The sequence below is a fragment of the Suricata suricatta genome, chromosome 2, assembly GCF_006229205.1.
Source record: "Suricata suricatta isolate VVHF042 chromosome 2, meerkat_22Aug2017_6uvM2_HiC, whole genome shotgun sequence".
In the NCBI taxonomy this organism is placed as follows: Eukaryota; Metazoa; Chordata; class Mammalia; order Carnivora; family Herpestidae; genus Suricata; species Suricata suricatta.
The window spans coordinates 159,467,491-159,487,657 of NC_043701.1; the positions used below are offsets into that span (position 1 = coordinate 159,467,491).

At 52.9% G+C, this 20,167-nt stretch overlaps 1 protein-coding gene across 1 annotated transcript; it reads left to right on the top strand.

Moving 5' to 3' along the window:
- Positions 1 to 2: 2 nt before the first annotated feature.
- KAZALD1 (Kazal type serine peptidase inhibitor domain 1) lies at positions 3 to 2,873 on the top strand (the record flags this gene model as incomplete). Its single annotated transcript, XM_029920279.1, has 4 exons — positions 3 to 309; positions 1,463 to 1,623; positions 1,705 to 1,852; positions 2,029 to 2,873. Coding segments are annotated over 4 exons (711 nt in total), but the record flags the coding sequence as incomplete, so codon positions are not given.
- Positions 2,874 to 20,167: the final 17,294 nt, after the last annotated feature.

Below are 20,167 nucleotides of genomic sequence, written 5' to 3' on the forward strand. Positions count from 1 at the left end.
TGGCCGGCCGGGTGCGCGACGTGTGCGGCTGCTGCTGGGAATGCGCCAACCTCGAGGGTCAGCTCTGCGACCTGGACCCCAGCGCCCACTTCTACGGGCGCTGCGGCGAGCAGCTTGAGTGCCGGTTGGACGCAGGCGGGGACCTGAGCCGCGGGGAGGTGCCGGAGCCGCTGTGTGCCTGCCGCTCCCAGCGCCCGCTCTGCGGATCCGACGGCCGCACCTACGCGCAGATCTGCCGCCTGCAGGAGGCGGCCCGCGCGCGGCCCGACGCCAACCTCACTGCGGCGCACCCGGGGCCCTGCGAATCGGGTACGCACCGCCCGGAGCCCCTACCCCCGGCGCGCGGGGCACTCGGGGCACTGCCCCCCGACCTCCGACTGAATTGGTCTCTGATCAGCGGAGCGAAAAGGAGGAGGCAGGGGAATGCCCGTGCTCGCTGCTGGTCCGCAGAGACCGCTGCCCGAAGGTGCGGGTCCGAGCTTTGTCAACAAGCTGTGTGCCCTGAGGCACGTGAAAGCTCCAGACCACGCCGGCGGGACGGACCCTCTGAGGGAGCAGGCACAGAGCCAATGATTGGTCTCTCAAAATTGAGAGAGTGAAGAGACTCCCAGACTTTGCCCAGACCGCTGGAGCCCAGCAACGAGATTTGGGTTCCAGGGAGATGAAATCAGGTTTCACTTGGTCGGATTCGGATTCGCAGAGCAAGCTGTTAGCCCCGTCTCCCCACCTCCCTTCTCTTCCTTCTGTGCCTCGGGAGTAGTGAGGGAGGGGGGCTCTTCCAGCTCCTCCCGCCCATCCCCGAGGTGGGGGTGAGGGGCTGAGGGCCATTCAAGCCTCAGGTTTCCTTTGGCAGCTTTAGTAACTTTCTCTTCCTGAACCCCTTTGAGGGATCTGGCCTGGCCTTGGCTGCCAGGAAAACAAACACCGGCAGGATCCCAACACTTTACCCCACAACTTCAGGCTTTCTGCCTGTTGCCCAGATCCGGTTTCAGGTTCTCTGCCTTTCCCACGTGGGAATCCCCCCTCTCCCGCCCCCTTCCCTGGTGGGGAGGCCGGGAGGAGGAGGGCCGCTCTTCTGGTCTCTGGCAACTGGACTTGGTTAGGAAAGGGGGAGGGTAGGGGGAGGTGTCGGTTACAAGCACAGCAGGACAGGGGCTTAGAAGGTGGAATGAGGACTGGGGGGCAATCAGGGATAGAGTGTGGCTGCCAAGCTGAGGTGTGGACCTGTGTGCTTGCGAATTCTGTCTGCACGAACCTCTCCACCTATGAGTTTGTACCTGTGTGTACCCGCACCTACATTTGTATGTACCTGTGCGTACATGTCATGTCTTGCTTATCAGTGTGTACCTACCTGCGCGTCTACCGTGTTTCCCCACAAACACATCCATGGTGGTTCATATATGGGCTTCTTGCTGGGCCAGATGTGCCACCCCGTTCTCAGGCCTTCCACCTCCACCCCTAGAGCCCCAAATCGTGTTGCACCCATATGACGTTTGGAACGTGACGGGGCAGGATGTGATCTTTGGCTGTGAGGTGTTTGCCTACCCCATGGCATCCATCGAGTGGAGGAAGGACGGCTTGGACATTCAGCTGCCAGGGGATGATCCTCACATCTCAGTGCAGGTAGGATAGGGGGCAGAGGCCTCCCTTGGGTCGCCCAGGGTCCCCCTAGAAGGGTCCTGCTCACCCTTCCTCTGGCTCCAGTTCAGGGGTGGACCCCAGAGGTTTGAAGTGACAGGCTGGCTGCAGATCCAGGCTGTGCGTCCCAGCGACGAGGGAACCTACCGATGCCTGGCCCGCAATGCTCTGGGCCAAGTTGAGGCCCCAGCTAGCCTGACAGTGCTCACGCCTGGTAAGGGGAACCCTGGGCGCTGGGGACTGGGAGGGACTGGTGGTGGGTTCAGGCCCTCGCTTATGCGTCTGTGTTTGTGCCTGTGTATGCAGTATGGCTTTCACACAATCTGGGATATGTGGGTGCTGACAGCCCCTCTTTCCTGTTCTCCCTCCTTTGCCCACATGTGTTTGCAGACCAGCTGAACTCTACAGGCACCCCCTGGCTGCCGTCCCTACATCTGGTTCCTGAGGAGGAGGCTGAGAGTGAAGAGGGCGAGGATTACTACTAGGTCCGGAGCTCCGGCCTGTGGGGGTGGGTGAGTGGGGATAGTATTCATCCCTGCTTTTGAAAAGACCTCAAATGGGAAGCAGGGCCCTTTAATCACTTTTATGCCCATGATAGGCAAGAAGTGGTGGTGGTGGTGGTAAGTAGGAAGACAAAGTTGGAGGACCAGAAGAGAGGCAGAGGCCAGGGTTGGTGGGATGCAAAGGGGCCCATGGAGAGAGAGCCCTGGCCAGGACAGTCTGCAGTGTGTACCAACCAGCCAGAAGACAGTAGCCGCCTGCCGGTCCCTAGGTCCCTATGAGGTAGGGGAGGAGAGTGAAGAATAGACACAAAGAGGCAATCAGGATCCTCTGTTTCTTTTTGGCAGCCCTGCCTCCAGCCCTGCACAGTCAGCCTTTCTAACTGCCCTTCACCACAGCTCCTGCTGTCATTTTTCTAGTCCCTAACCTTCGCCTAGCCTGTTTACCCTTCCTCAAAACTCACCTTCCAGAGATTCCCACCCCCCCTCACCTAAGTCCCAGTTGCACTTACCAACCGCAGTCCTCTTTGCTGTTGGCCAGCTGTTGTCTAGAAAAGCACAATGGAGCATGGTTTAGTCCAGGGCAGTAACATGGGCATTTGGTCATGTCTAACTTCTGTCATTCTGGAAACTCCACAAGGCCAGCCCCATCTCTTATACCACTCTGTATTGGACAATGCCTCGCACTGGACTAGGCACAGTAGGCACGCAATAAAGGACTTATGAACAACTTGAGTCACACGGATGCACACATGGTTCATGCAGACATGTACATGAAGACCACAGTTTCCTGGGAGGCATCCAGAAGCTGGAGGTCCCACTCCCTAAGCACACGCCTGCCAGATGTACAGAGGGGGAAGCTTGAGCTGGGGCCTCCCCTCCCCTCTAGGCAGGAAGGCTGAAGACATCTGGTTGGAGCGAGGGTATCTTCCCAATCTGGCCTCCATTTGTGCTGGACTAGAGTTAGATTGCCTGCCCCTCTGTTCAACCCACTCTGGGCCCCTCCCTAGGCAGAGGGGGGAACCAGGTCTATGCAGGTAGGGCCCCAGTGTAAAAGTACAAGCTGGATGAAGGAGGGGGGATGCTTGGCCAGCAGTACGGGCCAAACGCTAGGAATCCACCTTTTTCCTTGTTGAAACCAGACAAAGTCAGGTAAGCCTGTTTCCTCATTTACCAACTATGACCTGTCCTGTCTGGCTGAGGGTCCCTCACGGAGACACATTTTTTCGCTCCCCACGTCTCTCTCCACACTCTCCTTACCTAGCCAACGGGCACTGGTGAGCACAGTGTTTATTGACGGATTGAAGCAGAAAATGAAAACAAGTTCGGGAGGCCAGGACCCTGAGTATGGATGGCGACAGTCTCCTACGCGCCTGGGCTCCGCCCAGAGCCTGGCGCCACCGCAGGAGAGATTGGAGTTGGCTCGATGTCTGAGCACGTCCTCTGGGCCCGAAGCAGGGAGCCCGGGCTCGTGGGAGGGGCGTGGTCAGGAATCCCAACCCGAGGGCTTGGCGGTCCCTCCCGCGCAACCGCAGGGTCCTGCAGAGGCTAAGCTAGAGGAAAGCTCTCGTTGCCTCATCCAGTCCGGAGCCCGGCTCCGGCGCGCTCCAGGGCTCAAGCGGGTTGTATATTTGAGGCGAATTCCAAGGCGACCGCGGAAGCAGGAGTAGGAACGTGAGCGGTGTGCCAGGGATAGAGGGGTCGTGTTGCAGAAGCTCTGCATTGAAAGAGGGGACGTGGTCTGGGTTCGTGACAGCTTGGCTAGTTAGTTCCCAGGCTAGTTCTTGGAAGGGGGGCCCCAGCGCAGCTGTACTCGAAGGCGCCCCCTGTTGGGCCCATCGATCCTACCGCGCCCACCTGCGGAGCAGAGGCTCCACCCGACCCAACCGGGGTCACACGCACCCCTGGAATCCGTCCTCCTGGTTTGCTTATGTAGACTTCGTAGAGTGTGCGAGTGCAGCCTCCTTACAGCCTCAGTTTCCCCCTCCGCGACCCTGCTGGTTCAGGCCCCGCAGTCTGGAATAGAAGGAATCCCTGCTGCTCTATCCCCCCGCCCCCTCCCCGCCTCTGCTCTGCGGACGGGCTTTAATAACGTCGCTGGAAAGTGACACGCGATTTATTATTAAAGTAATGCGGGGACGGGAAAGGTTTAATAAACGCGCTGCGATACCGAGGATTATTCGCCGCAAATAAATGAGAGCGCGGGCGGCGTTTTAATAAATAATTTCCCGCTGCTCCCGGGGGAAGAGAGGGGAAGAGGAGGGGGAAGCGGAGCCGCTGCTACAATTCTGGCCTCGCCTCCCAACGGGGTTCCAAGCCTTCCCTGCGTTTTCTGTTCGAGATTGCTCACACTCGAAGTGTGAGATTCTAGGAGAGGTGACTCGGAGTGGCCTAGGCAGGGAGGCGGGAGGGCCTCTGTTGCACCCCACTTTCCTCACCTCCGAGATTTTAAGTGGTTTGCTTAAGATGAGCGGATGTACTTTCTTCCAACTCCAAGTCAGAGATCTGGAGTCAACACTGGATTGGTGCAGGAGGGGCTAACCAGGACTAGCCCCTCCCTAGCCGAGGGTACTAGGTCCCAAGGTCTCACCATTTTCTCTGCTTTTGGCTGACTCCAGCTGGTCATTCAGGGCATGATGTTGGGAGTACGCTAGGAGTTGGAGGCCTGTGTATCCAGGAGTGTAGGTGCCACACGTGTACAAATGACCCTGATTTCGTCCTCTGCCGTTGTGGGGAATCTGACTGCTTATTACTACGAAGGCTCCTTGAGCACACTGTTCTGAACCGAGGGAGTCTGGGTGAAGCGCAATCCTTGGCTCACTGGTGAATGGGAGTGGATTTGAGGGTTGAGCAGAACGGGGAACCCCCCAAAGGGGACTCCACCCCTCCAACAGAAGCCGGGAGGCCCCAAGAGGATGAGTTCAACTTCGGAGAGGGCCGAGATTGCAGACTTTGGGGACCAAGGATATGGCCACTGCCCTGCTGGGTAGGGGAGTGAGGGGGAAGCTCTTGGGATACCCAGCTCCACCAGTTTTGTGTCTTGGCCTAAAGGGGAGACATCTCTGGCAACACTTGGGAGTACAGGAAGTGGCAAAGGAGTGCCATCTGGTGGAAATTTCTGGTTGTCGCAGCCAAGCCTGGGCCAGGGGGGGCTTGAGGCGGTTAAACTGACTGGAAATTTTTGAGTAAAAAGGTGCTTCCATTTGTATTCATTTATGTATGTGCCGTGCACATGTATGTGTAGTAAATGCATGATATATGTGTGTGATATCTATATGTAATGTCTATTAGTTCATAGTAGTTATGTGTGTGTGCTTACATGCATTGTATAAGAGGTGTATGTATACATGTATGTATGTATATCACAACATATGTCATATATGTGGATTATCTAAAAGCATATGGGTGTGTGGATAACCATGTAGATACATATATGTATGTGTGTGCACAAGCATTGTTATATGTGTATATATATATATTTATTTGCAAGTACATGTTCCATTATGTGCTGTTCTTTCACCAAATACTTGTTATGTGTCAACATCATTGTAGGAATGGAGGTACATCACAGAAAGGCACATTGTCCCTGATCTTCTAGAGCTTACAGTCTGTTCTAACACGTACATGTGAATGTATGTATACTTAGATTAATGATATATGTGTACGTTTACAGGATTACATGCACACGTATGTGTAACTCTGTCTACACATGTGAGGGGTAGACAGGCTTAAACACTCTTCTGGTGGACTTGAACTTTTTTTTTGCTCAAAATTTCAGGTCCTATCACTTAGGACTCTATCTTAAGTAGGCAGGCAGCTGATGGCAGAGGGAAATAGGCTGGAGACATAGGCCGATCATCTCCTGGGATATTTTTTGGTCACTTCTTCAGCCTTGTAGATGACTAGATTCTTTCTAAATGGGTGAACAGCTATGGAAACCCACTTTGGGTAATGAGATGTTAATGAAGCTCAACTCTCACCTCTCAATGCAAAACACCTGGGGAGAAAAGGATGACGACTGGAATGGGTGGGGATGGGGTCTGGGAAACTGGAGGTAGGAAATGAGTTCTCTGAGGGCAGTGTTTGGGGCATTTAGAGAGTTGGAGGGATCAGGTCTGGAAGATAGTAATGGGAGCTCTGGGAGTCAGTTGCAGATAATGGAGGATAGTTTGAGAACTCTGGGCAGGGCGGGGAGTGGGGGGAGGGAGGGGATGGGTTGGTGGATAGAGATGCGGCCCAACGGGAGTAATGCAGTCAGGATCAGGAATGGAGTTGGAGGGGTCCAGACACAGAGGCTCTGGTGGCAGTCTCGGGGTGGAACCTGGAGGCCAGCTCAGATGGAGTCATCCCTGCCTTTCTCCCCACTCTGTCTTCTCCATGCTGGGGCCCCTAATGTTCTCTAGTCCTCTCTCTGCTCAAGCTGGGTCCCAGATGTGCTGGTGGCAAAGGAGAAGTGTGAAGGCTCTGGGCTTGGCCTGGCTTAGGTGACTCACTGGTGAGCAAGGTGAGGCATGGCTCCCAACACCACTGGGCCATGATGCCTCATCCCAACTTGTCTGGGTCATTGCCCACCAGGTTGCCATTACTGAGTCTGGGCTCAGTGCAGGGGGTTCAAACAAGGGTGAGGCCTGGACCTGGAAAAGGTCACAGACTCCTCCTCCCCACTTACACCCACACATTCCTGGGACTGAATTAGGAAAGGTGCTTCTGAATGATTTCTTCCTTCCTTCCCTCCTTTGCTAGATGGTTTCCAGATGCAGTCAAGGCCAGAAGTCTTAAGGTACCATCCTCACCCTAAAACCAGGGCTTTTGTCCCTTTATTGCCTCTCTTCCCTGCCTTCAGTCTCTCTTTTCTACCCAGGGTTGAGATCTTAGATCCCTGGTGTGTATGGGAAGAGGGGCTGAAGACAGAGGCTGGCTTTATTTATTTCTAAATCCTGGCCTGGATTTATTTTTGACATTTTCTCCGCTAAGTGAGGTTCTCTGAACAGGGCTAGAGTTATGAAAGCCAGTTTGGGTGACCAATGTTACCCCACAATCGAGTCTCACCTTGTGCCCCTTTGGGAGGCAGCATGGCCTTGAGGGTGCCGAAGTGGGGTCTGGAGTTCCCAGGGAGAAAAGACAGAGTCTTGGTGAGAAGTGAGAGGGTCTCCTGGGATGAGAATTGAGGACCCAGGGACAATACTTCCTACCCTCCTCCCCACCCTTCTCCCAGATCACTGAAGCAGGGCTGGAGAAGGCCCTGCTGGACTCAGCTGACCCTCACAGGAGGGACCCAGGTTTCAACTCTAGTTTCAACTCCAGTGTGAACTGGTGTCAGAAGGGTTTGCGTTCTGGGGGTAGTAGTGGGGGGGTGGTCTCTGAAGGGCAATGAGGGGTCTTTGGGAATAGAACTAGAAGTCAAGGATCTCCTGGCAAGAGCACATGGGGTTTTGCAGTATGGGTTTGAATGTCAGTTCCACTGCTTCTTAAGTGTATACCCTGGACAATTTTCTTAGCTTACCTTCTGTGTCCTCCTCTGAAAAATAACATAAAACTTACTCTCTAGGGGTTATGATGACATTAGAGATCTTGTAAGTAATGTGTCTGGAACACAACAGGTTTCAATTTTACTAGTACTATTTGTGGGCCGGTGAGCTGCATGGAGATGGGGGCAGGGTACCTAGTACAGAGCTTCTTGCTGATGTGTGTGTGTGTTAGAGGATGGGGTGATTGCAGTCTTAGGGCCTGCCTGGAGGAGGCCTTAGGAATTGGGCCTTTGGAGGAGGGAAAGGGCAAAGGCAGGGTGGGGATGGGTAGGAACAGGCCTCCAGAGAACTTGGCAGTCTTCACCCTTACCCTCAGCCCTCCTCAGGGAGCCCCTGTCACAACCCAGGGCTCTAGCTCTGAGCTTGCAGGGAGGGGCGTCCCCCAAACTCACCTCCATCCATCTGTTTTATCTGAGCTGCTGAAGGGCTGGAGCTCCAATGGGGCCTCTGATGGGGAACAGATACAGACCAGGCGGAAGCAGCCGGAACTGTGCCGAGCTGGAGCTGAGGACCAGGCCAGGGGGTCAGTGAAGACAGATAAAGCTCAGAGCAGCTGGGGACTCAGGAGACCTGTGGGGAGGGGCAGGAGGGGCTTAGGGCAGGCTGTGTCCTGGGAGGAGGCAGGGGCCGGAAGCTCCTGATGGGACCGGTGTCCATCAAGGATTTCAAATGTACAGACAAGGCCTTTCATGACTCTTTGGGACAAGACAAGGAGCAGACTTTCCTCCCTTAGGTGGGGCTGAGGGCAGGCCAGGGTACCTGCCAGGGATGAGGGTTCGTCTTGGGGGTAAAGCTGAGCCTGAGGATGGGGGGCCTCAAGTTCCTGGCCAAAGGCAGGGTTTCTGGGGGCCACTCCACCTTTAAGGTGGAGAAAAGGGTTGGTAAGCTATTCTGCAATTTTAGTTTCTGTTTTAATTAACTTTGAAGGGCTTGGGGCCTCCCCGAACACCAGGGAGAGGAGCAGAGCAGACGTTTATTTTCCTCTTTTCCCTTTTAAAGACAATTTTATTAAATCACTTTGTTTTCATTCTGGCTTGAACATGGGGCATTTAAATGGAAAAGTAATTATTTCACCTCGTTTGCTTATGGAGAGAGGAGAGGCAGGAAAGGGAGGGATGCCAGGAAGAGGAAGAGGCTGGCAGCTTCGGGCCGCTCGTGTGTGCAAACAGGCACACTTGCACAGACACACACACACACAATCACGCTCACGTTCACACCAATGTGATGCCTCAGCTCTTGCAAGTGCACATCTCCATTCTCCTGAAGACACGCTCCTTCCCCACAGCCATGCTTACTGGCAAAAGCTCTCTACCTCGGGCACACACACTCACAACACACTGCGTTCACAGATACCTGCAACCGCCCCTTCCAAGTCTGTGATTTAAGTGTGAGCATGTGTGCGCCGCCCCCCGCCACAACCCCATACCATATTCAAGTCCTTCTGAGCCTACTGAATTACATCATCACAAGTACATCCAGGTTCAAACACATAACTCTCATTCTCAAACACCAAGCACACCCTGGCGAGGATGCCTGGGGACAGACTTGGGTGAGGGGGGGACATTGTCACGGAGAAGGTGGAGGAGTAGTGGAACTCTCTCTCATTGGAGCTCCTGGGCCCCCAAATCTACCTATCCCCTAGGTCACTCCAGGAATCCCTTCCTCTGCACCTGTAAACACCTTGGGAGGCCTGCTTCTGACCTTGATTCTGCAGCCTCTGGGACTGAGCCGTTCCCTACCTCCCTTCCCCCTCTCCACCAGGCATCTGGTGCAGGGCAGGAGCAGGCCAACAGGTCTCCCAGCCAAGCTCAGCCCTCGCAGGCTGGGACCCAGGTTCTAACCTTGGCTTCCCCAACTCGCCCCGCCCTGCCTGGCTGTGTGGATTGGCGTCAGAGGGGTTAAAACTTCGTTAGCGCGCCACCCTCCACTCCCACCCCTGGCTGGTACAAGGAGGGCCGGGTTTGCGGGAGCTGTACCTGTACTTTGTCTTCATCTGTCACCCCTTCTGACAGTCAGATACATCTTGTGGGGGGGCGTGGGGGCGGGGGAGCAATAATTAACCTCTCCCGCCTCATACCCCAAATACCGCCGCCTCGGCTGAGGCTGCAGCGGGTCTGCGGGAGACAAGGAGGGAGGGAAGGGAGGAGATGGAGAGGGGCGAAGGAGAGCGCGCGAGAGGATTGAGAGGGAAGGGAGCGGCGAGGAAGGCCCTGACATTTTTATTGCCCTGCCAACCTCTTGTCCACACGTTCTTTCCACTCTCTCTTCCTGGGGAATGGCGGGCAGTCGCGAGAGGCAACCAGAGCACAAGAAAGCATTGTGTACTCACGACCTCACCGCTTTCCCCCCGCATCCGGGGAGTTCGGCCCCTCTGGAAGGGGGGACAGTGGGGCGGGAGGGAGATTGTCCCCATCCTAGTTTAGGACCCTGACCTGGAGGATGAGGAGAGGGCTTTGGGCCATGCAGATATTTCCCATTTACGACAACGAATGACTGGAGCTTGTGTTAAGGATTAATTTTTCTTTCAATCAGTGAAGGGGGAAGGGTCATATGTTATTTTGGAGAGGCAAGTGACTCCAATGCCAAGGGACCCTGGATTGAAAGCTCTCAGATTTGGGGTGGGAGACAGAGGGCACTTCTAAAATGTGAAGGGAAAAAAAGGCCTTTGGGGAGGCGGTGGCTGGAATCAGAGCTTTGATAAAAGGAGGACAAATTTGTCTTGGGCTATGTCCTTGGATGAAGCAGGTGGGACTCAGGGTCAGGCAAGAATTGCCTGCAGTAAAGGGGATGGACGTGGATATAGAGTGTCCCCAGGCTGACCGCTGTGTGTCGGGGGAACACCCAGGAGGGAGCTGGGAAGCCGCCAGGGTGGGAAGGAGAGCTGCTGCTGCCCCTGCTGGGGGCCCAGCCTGTTCGCTGAGCAGCCTGAAGGCCAGGGGTTTCTAGCATTTTCCATCTCTTTGAGAAGTTGTTAGTCAAATCTGTCATCGACAGTGTCTGAGAAATGGGACCTTTCCTCCAAAGTCTCTGCTAGGACTGTGGACACGGCGAGGTCAGGATCCCGGGTTCTCATCCTGCTTCTGCCCACAGAACCAGTTTTAGCTAGCTGCAGGAATGAAGAGAAGTCATTTAACCTCTCTGGACCTCAGCTTTCTGATTTGTAAAGCAAGGGCGGGGAGGGCTGATGAGACAAACTAGAAATACCCAATGCTACTGGTGTCCGATGATCTTCTAAGACCTGAGGGACATTGACAGGCTCAGCTGTGCCCCCTCCCCTTAGCGCTGTGCTCTGAACCCTCCCTCCTGAGCAGCACTGATGCAACCCCAAAGAGGCTCACTTTCTGCTCTCTCTCCCTCTTCCCCTCCTCCCTCCCTCACACACACACACAGACACACACACACACACACACACACACACACACAGCCTCCTTGACCCATGTGCTGTGCATCCCCGGACTCCCAATCATCTATAAAATTTGCTGTGGTTGGGAAGGAGCCTGGGGCCAGGGCACCCCAACAGAAAAGCTGACTCTGTGTATTTCTGTTAACAGAAAAAGAAGAAAGCCTAGCAGAGCTGGAGAGTGGAGCACCAAGGTACAAAGTTAGCACTGGTAAGGACTTGCCAAATGGGGAGAGGGAGCCTTGGAAACGGAAGAGAGCCAGGAAAGGTGAAGAGAGAGAAAGAGAAGGCTCAGCTCAGCTGCAGAGGACTCAGGCAGAGAGTGAGGAGTGAAACGTGCTGACAGCCTTGTCAGGAAATCACCTCCAAGCATCCCACACCCTGGTCTGTCAGTTCCATCTCCCCAGGGGAGGAGCCCCTGTGACTCACTGCCGCTGTCTGTCCCCTGGATTTCACTCTCCCCCCAAACACACAGCTCTGCTCTAGTAGGGAATTAATTTCTGGCTCTTATTTTCGTCACCTGGAGAAGTGCTGGGCATTTTGGCAGCATAAGGGGAGAGGAGAGAAGCAGGAAGAAGTCAGGACTGCCTGGGCCGGGGGCCACCTAGGGTGGCACTGAGTTACCCAGAGAAGTGTGGTGCCTTGGACTGAGGTGGTCTTCTTGGCAAGCCTGGTACCCTAAGGAAGGAAGGCTTCCCTCTAACAGCATGGGGCATGGAACATCAGTAGACCACCTAGGACCCATCAGGGGCCCTGGAAAAAAAACTGGGTTCTTCTTTAAACTCAGTCCTGCTGAAGCAGAGGCTTGGAATCTGGAGGGAATGGCTCAGGCAGCCTCCTTTGAAGAGCGGAGAGTCTATCTCTTTCAGCCTTGAGGGTCAGAAATGGAGTCCCACTTTCTTCAGGCACACTCCGGGGTTTGTACTCTGGCCTCACCTCCTTCCTCCTAGCACCTCTTCAGTTGGTAAAAGCCTTGTGTTCCAGCCCCCATCCTGGCTCTCACCCCAGGGCTTCCCCCATCACATCACCCATGACCTTCCTAAGGTGACGGACTCCACGTCTAAGAATCCTTTTTACTGTTTTTATTTTTAAAATCTAGTACATGAATATCGGATTATAGAAATTTCAACAATCCAAGAATGTGTAGAGTAAGAAGGAAAAGCCCCTCTTTCCTCTTTCCCTTGAATCCTGTTCTCTTCTCTGCAAGTTACTGCTCTTCACAATTTGATGTGTATTCTTCTAGATCTTTTACATGTCTGTCACACATACAGTCCGACATGCACACAAATTAGACTGAAAAGCAATTACTATATAGATTTATCATGCCGTACTACTGTTGTATATGTGTTCCTTTCACTTAAAAAATATCAGAGATATTTTTCAGCCAACACATAGGCATATACCTCAACACGTATAGGTATGTTTTACATGGCACTCCATAATAGATTTAACCAATTCCTTATTGGTGAACCTTTTTGTTATTCCCAAGTTTCTCTCTTACAAACAATGCCACAGTGAGCCTCCTTAAATATATGTCATTTTGTATAAAAATGAGTATTTCTGGGGTGACTGGGTGGCTCAGTCGGTTAAGCATCTGACTTCGGCTCCAGTCATGATCTTGCAGTTCTTGAATTCGAACCCCACATCGAGCTCTGGACCCTGTGATGACAGGTTGGAGCTAGGGAGGTGCTTCAGACTCTGTGTCTCCCTCTCTCTGTCCCTCCCCTGCTCATTCTCTCTCTCTCTCTCTCTCTCTCTCTCTCTCTCTCTCTCTCTCTCTCTCACCACACACACACACACACACACACACACACACACACACACACATAAACAAGCATTAAAAATTGTTTTAAAAAGAATGAGTATTTCTGAGATTCAGATTTCTAAAAATGGTGTCATTGGGTCCAAAGACACTCACTGTATATCTAGTTTGGACTTTTCTTTTAAGCTTGAAACCCACATTTCCAAGCAACTGTCCACGGATGCTTCCAAGATGGTGATCTGGGTTGTTCCAGGCAAATGTCTCTAAACTTTGAACTTAGTAAGGCCAGTTCCAGGCTCATTATTCCCTCCCTTCCATCCTGCCACTCTGCCTCCCAGACTGCTTGCTTTGGTCAGCATCACCCTATACATCTTGTCACCCACGTGCCACACCTTGTGTCATCTTTGACCAAGGTGTCTGCATGTCCAGATTTGCCCAGGATTGTCCATTGTATGTGTCTACTATCTTGGTAAAATGATTAATAGTATTCTTTTCATGCTCAAAGCCATTCTGGATTGGAAAACAAAGTATATGGCCACACTATTTCTCCTCCTCTCTGACTCCTGTTCAACCCATCAGTAAGTCCCACCAACATCACTAGGCTTCGGTGAGGACAGGCTCCTAAACTAGCTTCCCTGCTCTGCATTTCTCCTCTGTTCAACTCATCCTTAGACTTCACTGCTGGTCTTGTCTATTTAGGCCATGACTTTTATCACATTACTCCCTGCTTCCCATTACCGACAAGACGAAGTCCACTCTAGACCCATCTTAAAGCCATAGTTGTCCGGAGCACATACACCAATTCAACAGGTCAGGAATCCGCATCACGTTATCTGGAGATAACTGTTCCATGCCCCCCAGATCTGCATGAGATGGCCTGGCAAGAGGAAGACAAAGTAACAACTGATGAAGAGAATCCTGAAAAGTGGCTCGGTGTCTCTCTGAACTCAGATCTGGGGGTGTCCATAAGACAGAGGTCTCCTTGGGCAACACCCCCCCAACTCAAGTTTTCTCCCTGCTGCTCACCTGCTTTTTCCCCTGGTTCCACAAAAATTCGTACCAGTTTCCCCCCATTTCTTGTTCCAGGGCTGGAGTCTTCAGGGGCCTCTTTTCACGTTTGGCAGTTTCTGGTCGGCTGTCATCCAGGTGCTGCCTGCCTGCTGCACTCCATGCCAACTAGGAGAGGATCGTGCTGATCAAGGATCATGGGAACACCCAATCCTTGGGTGAGAGTAAGTGTGGCAACACAGAGCCCATTATATGTATATGCGGTATTGTTAGAGTCAGCCTTCAAACCACTTGAAGCCACATCCTGGGGGAACTCTTCCAGGGAAACGTGAGGGTGGGATTGGCAGAATTCCCTCTTCCTCCCCCACCAAATTAACCTCTACCCACCTGAGTCTTTATCATAAGCCTCCGGAGCTCTTCACCAAATCTAAGGGCACCTGCATCCTTTCCACTCCCTTCCCTGGCATCCCCTCCCCTCACTCAGATGTTGCCAAATGGATGGTGAGCCTGGATGGATCCTGGTGGCCAAATTCCAAACAAAGGAGAGGCATCCTGGCCCCCCGCCAGTGTTCTGTCCATGGTAATTTGGCAGGAAAGCGCCAGCTGCATATATCTGCACATCTGTTTATGCCTCTGGCTTGTTATTTATTCTCTGCCTTTCATGGACAGCAAAGCCAGAGCACACCTCAACTCTTCCCAAGTTAGATTAACCAGGAAAGAAGGCTGGGACACTCAGTCACTACAATTGCTGATGTTCATTGAAGGGTATGCCTTCTCTAGCAGCTGCTGCCATTTTTCAAAGAGATGCAGAGGAGAGGCCTGAAGGGGAAGGGGGAAGGGGGGAAAGGGTGGGAAGAGAGGAGAGATGAGGGAGGGCTGTTGAGTTAGAGTTTGTAGTTGTGTTGGGAGGACTTAAGGCAGGTGGGCCAATCCCTAACCCCACTAGAGATGGGGAGAGCCGGCCGGCCAGTCTGTGAAACACAATCACTCTGACCTTCTTCCTTTCTGCCAGGTACTGTGTTTCAGCGTGTGTGTGTGTGTGTGTGTGTGTGTGTGTGTGTGTGTGTGTGTTCTTATATGGTGTGGGTGAGCAACAATCCTGGAGATAAGGCTTTTTAACAGAGGTTACATAAGATAGGCTTCTTGAGGTGCCTAAATAACTTTTCTTAGGAATTCCTGGGATGAAGTACATGGTAAAGAACCAGAGCCAGGCTCTGTTCCTGGGACTAAGGAGAAGGAGCGAGGAGAGGAGAAGGAGGGAGAGAGAGAGGGGGATAAAAGGAAGGGCAGAAGGAGGAAAAGGAAGAAATGTTAAAGAATGGAGAAACATGTTCAGCAGGGAAGAAAGAGGGATGGGGTGGAGGGGTCTGGAAGTTTGGAGATCCTTGGCGTAGGTGCTATCCTTGGTCCTGACTGACAAAGGGCCCAGGAATATCCCAGAGTCCCTGTCCTAGATGGGCCTCCAAACTCCCTACAATACCCTTTGAAAGGACTGAAGGATTTTTGGAGTAGGAATGAAGCTCTGGAGCTCATCTGGTGAGAACTGAATGCACAGGTCTGACCCCTTCCACTATTACCCCATCTCCCTATCCTGCCTTTTTCAAAGCCACTCCCTATCCAGTCAATGCTCCTTGCAGGGGACAGATAAGTGTAGGTCCAGAGAACCTTGGGCAGGGCTCCTGGGTAAGAGTGCAGGCATCTGAGACCTGGGGACCCTTGGCCTGAATGGGGGAAAGTGGGGGTGCCCTAGGGTGGGGAGTGCCGGCCTGGTCAGACTTAAAGCAACTAAACCCTATTAAATTCTGGACAGACATTTTGCTTCTACTTTCCCTCACCTCTTTTGCAAAACCCAGATACCAGCATCATTTTTACCCTCCTTCAGAAAATTATATGTAATGATCTGTTCACAGGCAGTGCTTGCACAGATGGGGGTTTAATCAGCTGGAGTCTAAGCACACGGGCATTCTAGCCTAATCCAATTCCCATCCATTCATTAGGGGAAATATTCATCACCCAGAGATTACAGCAGGGCCAAAACTCTGAATGGCTTCTAAAGAGCTGTCAGTGGAGCAGCAACCGTACCCGCCAAGACAGGAGGCCAGATTGTGCAGAGAGGCCCTGACAGCCCCCGGCCATGCTCCGAGACCCCTGGTCCTATGAGGCTACTTCATAGTTTTTGCTTTTGTTTTTGTTTTTGTTTTGAGAATCATGGTTTATAGGCACTGAGCCAGAAGATAGAAGGGAAATATCAACTGCCTTTGGGAGTTCCTGTTTAGAGGGGAGACACATCACCCCTTGTTTGTAGGGAACTCCTAGTGTAATAGGCGAGAAGTGGCCCCCACTTTCTAGACTGCTCTCTGAAGAGTGCTAACTTATAAGTGACAGACATCTTTGTCCTAAAATCTCTAGAAGAGGCAAGAAATTGCCTCTTCATGGAGGCATAGGTAGGAGTATGACTCCTACCAGTCCCCACAGCATGTGGAGAAGATTTGCCACAGAAGGCAAGCTACAGACTCCAGACCAGGGAGCACCATTACTGTCCTTCTGCCATGGGGGGAACTGGACAGGGGAGGCCAGAGAGATGGGCCTCTCCAAGGTTGGCTTCTCCCAAGTTGATGAGACTCTCATTGGTGTCAAGTGACTTTCATTTCACCTTCTGGTGTTGACAATCTTGAATATTTCCCTGGGGTACCCGCCCACATCCCCACTTGATGTTCGGGAAACCTGTTTGTTGATCACCACTGGCTTCCCTGGTGCCACTCTCTGTCCGCCATTTTTCTCTTGTCCTCCCATGTCGTGTTGGTGGGTGTGTTGCCTTAGGTAGCACAAACTCATCCCAGAGTGTGTCTGACCCAAGGGCAAGGCATTTAAGGGATAGACTTTGGCCTCAAAGTCTGTAGTGCTTCCTGCCACCTTCAATCCTAGACATGGTCCTGTGGGCTGAGGAGAACTGTCACCTGCATCCCCTGTATCTCCTCTGCCATTCTGCTCACCTGGCCCAAGACAGAAGTAGGGGAGGCTGAGAATGGAGCATGTGGCTGACCTTCCCCTAGGGGTGAGGGAGAACTTTCTGGAGCAAGCACACTGAAGTGGAGATCTGAAGGGTAAGGGGGAAATGCTCAAAGGTGGGACAGGATAGGGACTGTCACCCTTATTGGCCCCTTCTGCTCCTTACACCTCTTTTCTCCCAGACTTGTGGGACTGCTTCTTGGCTCAGTGTCCTCAGTCTGGTCTCCTCAAGAGCTCCTCCTCCACTAGCCATTCCCTACCCAGTATCCAGCTTCCCCAGAGACTTCCCACCTCTGGGATTACACCAGGACACTTTCCCCCAGAGATTCAGTTGAAAGACTTAGGACCTGGAGGAGAAGGATCCAGAGAGGGTGGGATCTGGGTGTTCCTCAAAGGGAGCAACTGGTGGCAAGAAGGCATGTGGTGCTTCTGCTTCCAGCCCACATCCTTAGGAGGGGACCAGAGACCTGGGACAGAGGGAGCTGACAGAGGGGATGAGATCCTGATAAGAAATGAACAAGCAGGCAAACCAGTGAGGCTGAGAGTTATGGGGTGTGGGGATCCATAAATACCCTCTCATTCAGGTGCAGAAGTAACCTACCTGGGAAGTAGGACTTGGAACCACATCTTGCTGCTGAATGGGAAGTCAGGGGCCTGGCTTCAAACTTTGTTTTCGCACTTCCTAGCGATGGTATCTTTGGTCAGCCAGTGTTGTGTATCCAACTCCTGTTTCTTCATCTCTAAAAGTTAGGCTGAGAATCTAGAACAGAGATTTATTACAAGGAATCGGCTGATATGATGTAGGGGCTGGCCTCCTGGGTGGCCTCCTGGGTTCTTGGTGCTCTGACTCATAAGGGGGTGGGTCTGAATGGGGCAGAGTGGGTATTATCATAAAATACATATATTATATGCAGGAGATTCATTTCAGGGAACTGAATGGAGGAGGCTAGGCAAGTACCACATCTGTAGGTCAGGCAATCAGGAGGGAAGAGCTCAGGAACAAGCTGGACCCTGGGACACTGGTAAGGAAGCCGCAGCCAGGCAGGAAGGGTTGTCCAGTGAGGGGAGAGCAATCGGAGTCCTTCATCAGGAAGAGTGTGTCCCTTTCAAGAGCTCACTTGCTTAGGTCAGGCTCACAGGGGATAATCTCCCTAAAGTCGACTAATTAGGGACTTTAATTACATCTTCCAAATCCCTTTTCAGCGGTCCCTAGATTAGTGTTTGCTTGACTAAGAGGGAGAGGGTGTGGCGGCTGCCCTCTCTCTGCTTCTCGGAACTCAGCCTAGCCTGGTTGACGGGTCACAGAAAATCACCCAGGCAAAAATGATTTTTATGAAGATTAACTGTCAGATACTCTATGGGACAGTTCTCGACAGCGAGGACCCTCTTAGGAACTGACATACTGAGGAGCAGAGGCTCTGCTCTCTTAACAGAGGAAACCCGACGGAGTTGTGGCCGTGGTTGTCTTTGGACGGAAGTAAGGGTGTCTGTACGGGGCTCCTGAGTTTATGGATATGGTGCAGATGCTCCAGTGCTCCAGAGACACCCTGCCCTGGAGGTTGGGGCCACCGCAGCCAGAGCCGCGGCAGCAGGTGACGGTAGCAGCCCTCAGTGACCGGTGGGGCTGCAGCAGGTAATTACCGGGCAGAGGCTGGGAACTGACAGGGTAATTATTAGCTTCTAATTGCAGGGCAAACCCAGGCCGAGATCCTTCTCTCCAAAGCAGAGGGCATTACTATTTGCATAGCAATTAATTACTTTGGGAGCTACGGAATTTAATTACCCACCAGTCCGAAGGAGCCAATAATTAAATTACTCTCAGAAACAGGGTATTTATTTCCCAGTTAGGCCGAGCAGGTAGCTCCTACCTTGGGGAGTGAGGCTGGATGGTGACCCCTGAACCAATGGTTGGCCCTCGGCCTGAGTACTCAGAGTGGCAACGTCAGGGCCACAGGACGGAGTGTCCGCCCCGTGATGCAGACAGACACTCGGACACTCAACACACACAGATGCAGGCCCTCGTGGAGCACGCTCAGACCCCAGCGGGTTGGCGCTCACACATATGGCTGCCTGTAGAGCCAGGGACACGCGTGCACAGAATCATGTACTAGCAAGAAGGGTAAAGAGACCAAAGAGGGTGCTTCCGCTCAGTTTTGCCACAGTTGGTTGGTCTAACTTGTGTCAAAATGTCAAAATGTGTTTTTAGTACCATGTACCGTGGTCAACAGACTGGTTCTGAGTCCATCCTAGAATCTCTTTTCATCCCTGATTCCTCTCAGGGCTGAGCTGCAGTTGGGAGGGGTTTAGGACAGCATGGAGCTTAGGGAGGGATTGAAGAACATCACTTGATAATAATTTTAAAAATCAGAAAGCTTAGTGTTCCTGCATCAAAATGGCTGTGTCAAGATGTCATATGCTTCTGAGAGATGGGGGCCTCTGGAGTCTTCCAAATAGAGTGACCCTTCGGAGCTGGACTGTGTTAGATCCAGCCCTTACTTATCTCTCTTCGTAGAAAGCAAGGTGCGGCTGGAGTCAGGGAGGTAAGAAGGAGCTTAAAGGAGGGGGACGTCATCAAGGGTGAGGCTGGGTCAGCTTGCCCACTGCCTGGGATGGCCTGAGAGAGCCTAGAGGTCAGATGGCATCTGTCTTCCCGGGTCCCCATTGCTCTCCCCCAAGTCCACCCACTCTGTTCTCCCCATCATTGCTTCCGCCAGCTGCCTGGGAGGTCAGTAGCTGGCGGCTAGTAGAGGCAAGGCTTTTGGAGAGTGTGGAGTGAGGCATCTGGCTCCGGTGGGAATCGGGATTCTAGCGGTAGGGCCGCCTGCTGCTGGTGGTGAGACGCCCGGTCCTCTGGGCTGGTAGACCTGGGGACTTTGTGCATTGCCCTCCTTGGAGGAAGGATGGAAGACATCGGCTCATTTTCCTTTTCTTCACTCTTTTCCCTGGGAAAGGTCTCAGGCAGATCAAATGGACACTGGGTATTCCATTCTTTTAGATTCCCCCTCCCTTTTCCCAGGTGACATTATTGAGCCCCTGCTGTATGCAGGTCCAGAGCCAGGTCACCTCCCTGCCCTGCTGCCTTTGGTTGTGCTCCTAACTGATATTTGCTCCCAGCCCTGACCCCTTGGACCTCTCCTCCCAAAGCCCAGAGCTGAGCCCTGCCCCGACCCCTCCAGCTTGGCCTCAGGGCCTCCCCAGGTGGGATCCTATAGGCGCTTCTAATGAAGTTCTCCCTGACTCTGTTCAGGGCACCCACCGCCAGAGGAAGAGCCAGGGCCGGCCCTCAGCCCAGGCTGCTGACAGCAGCGATCCATCTCCATCA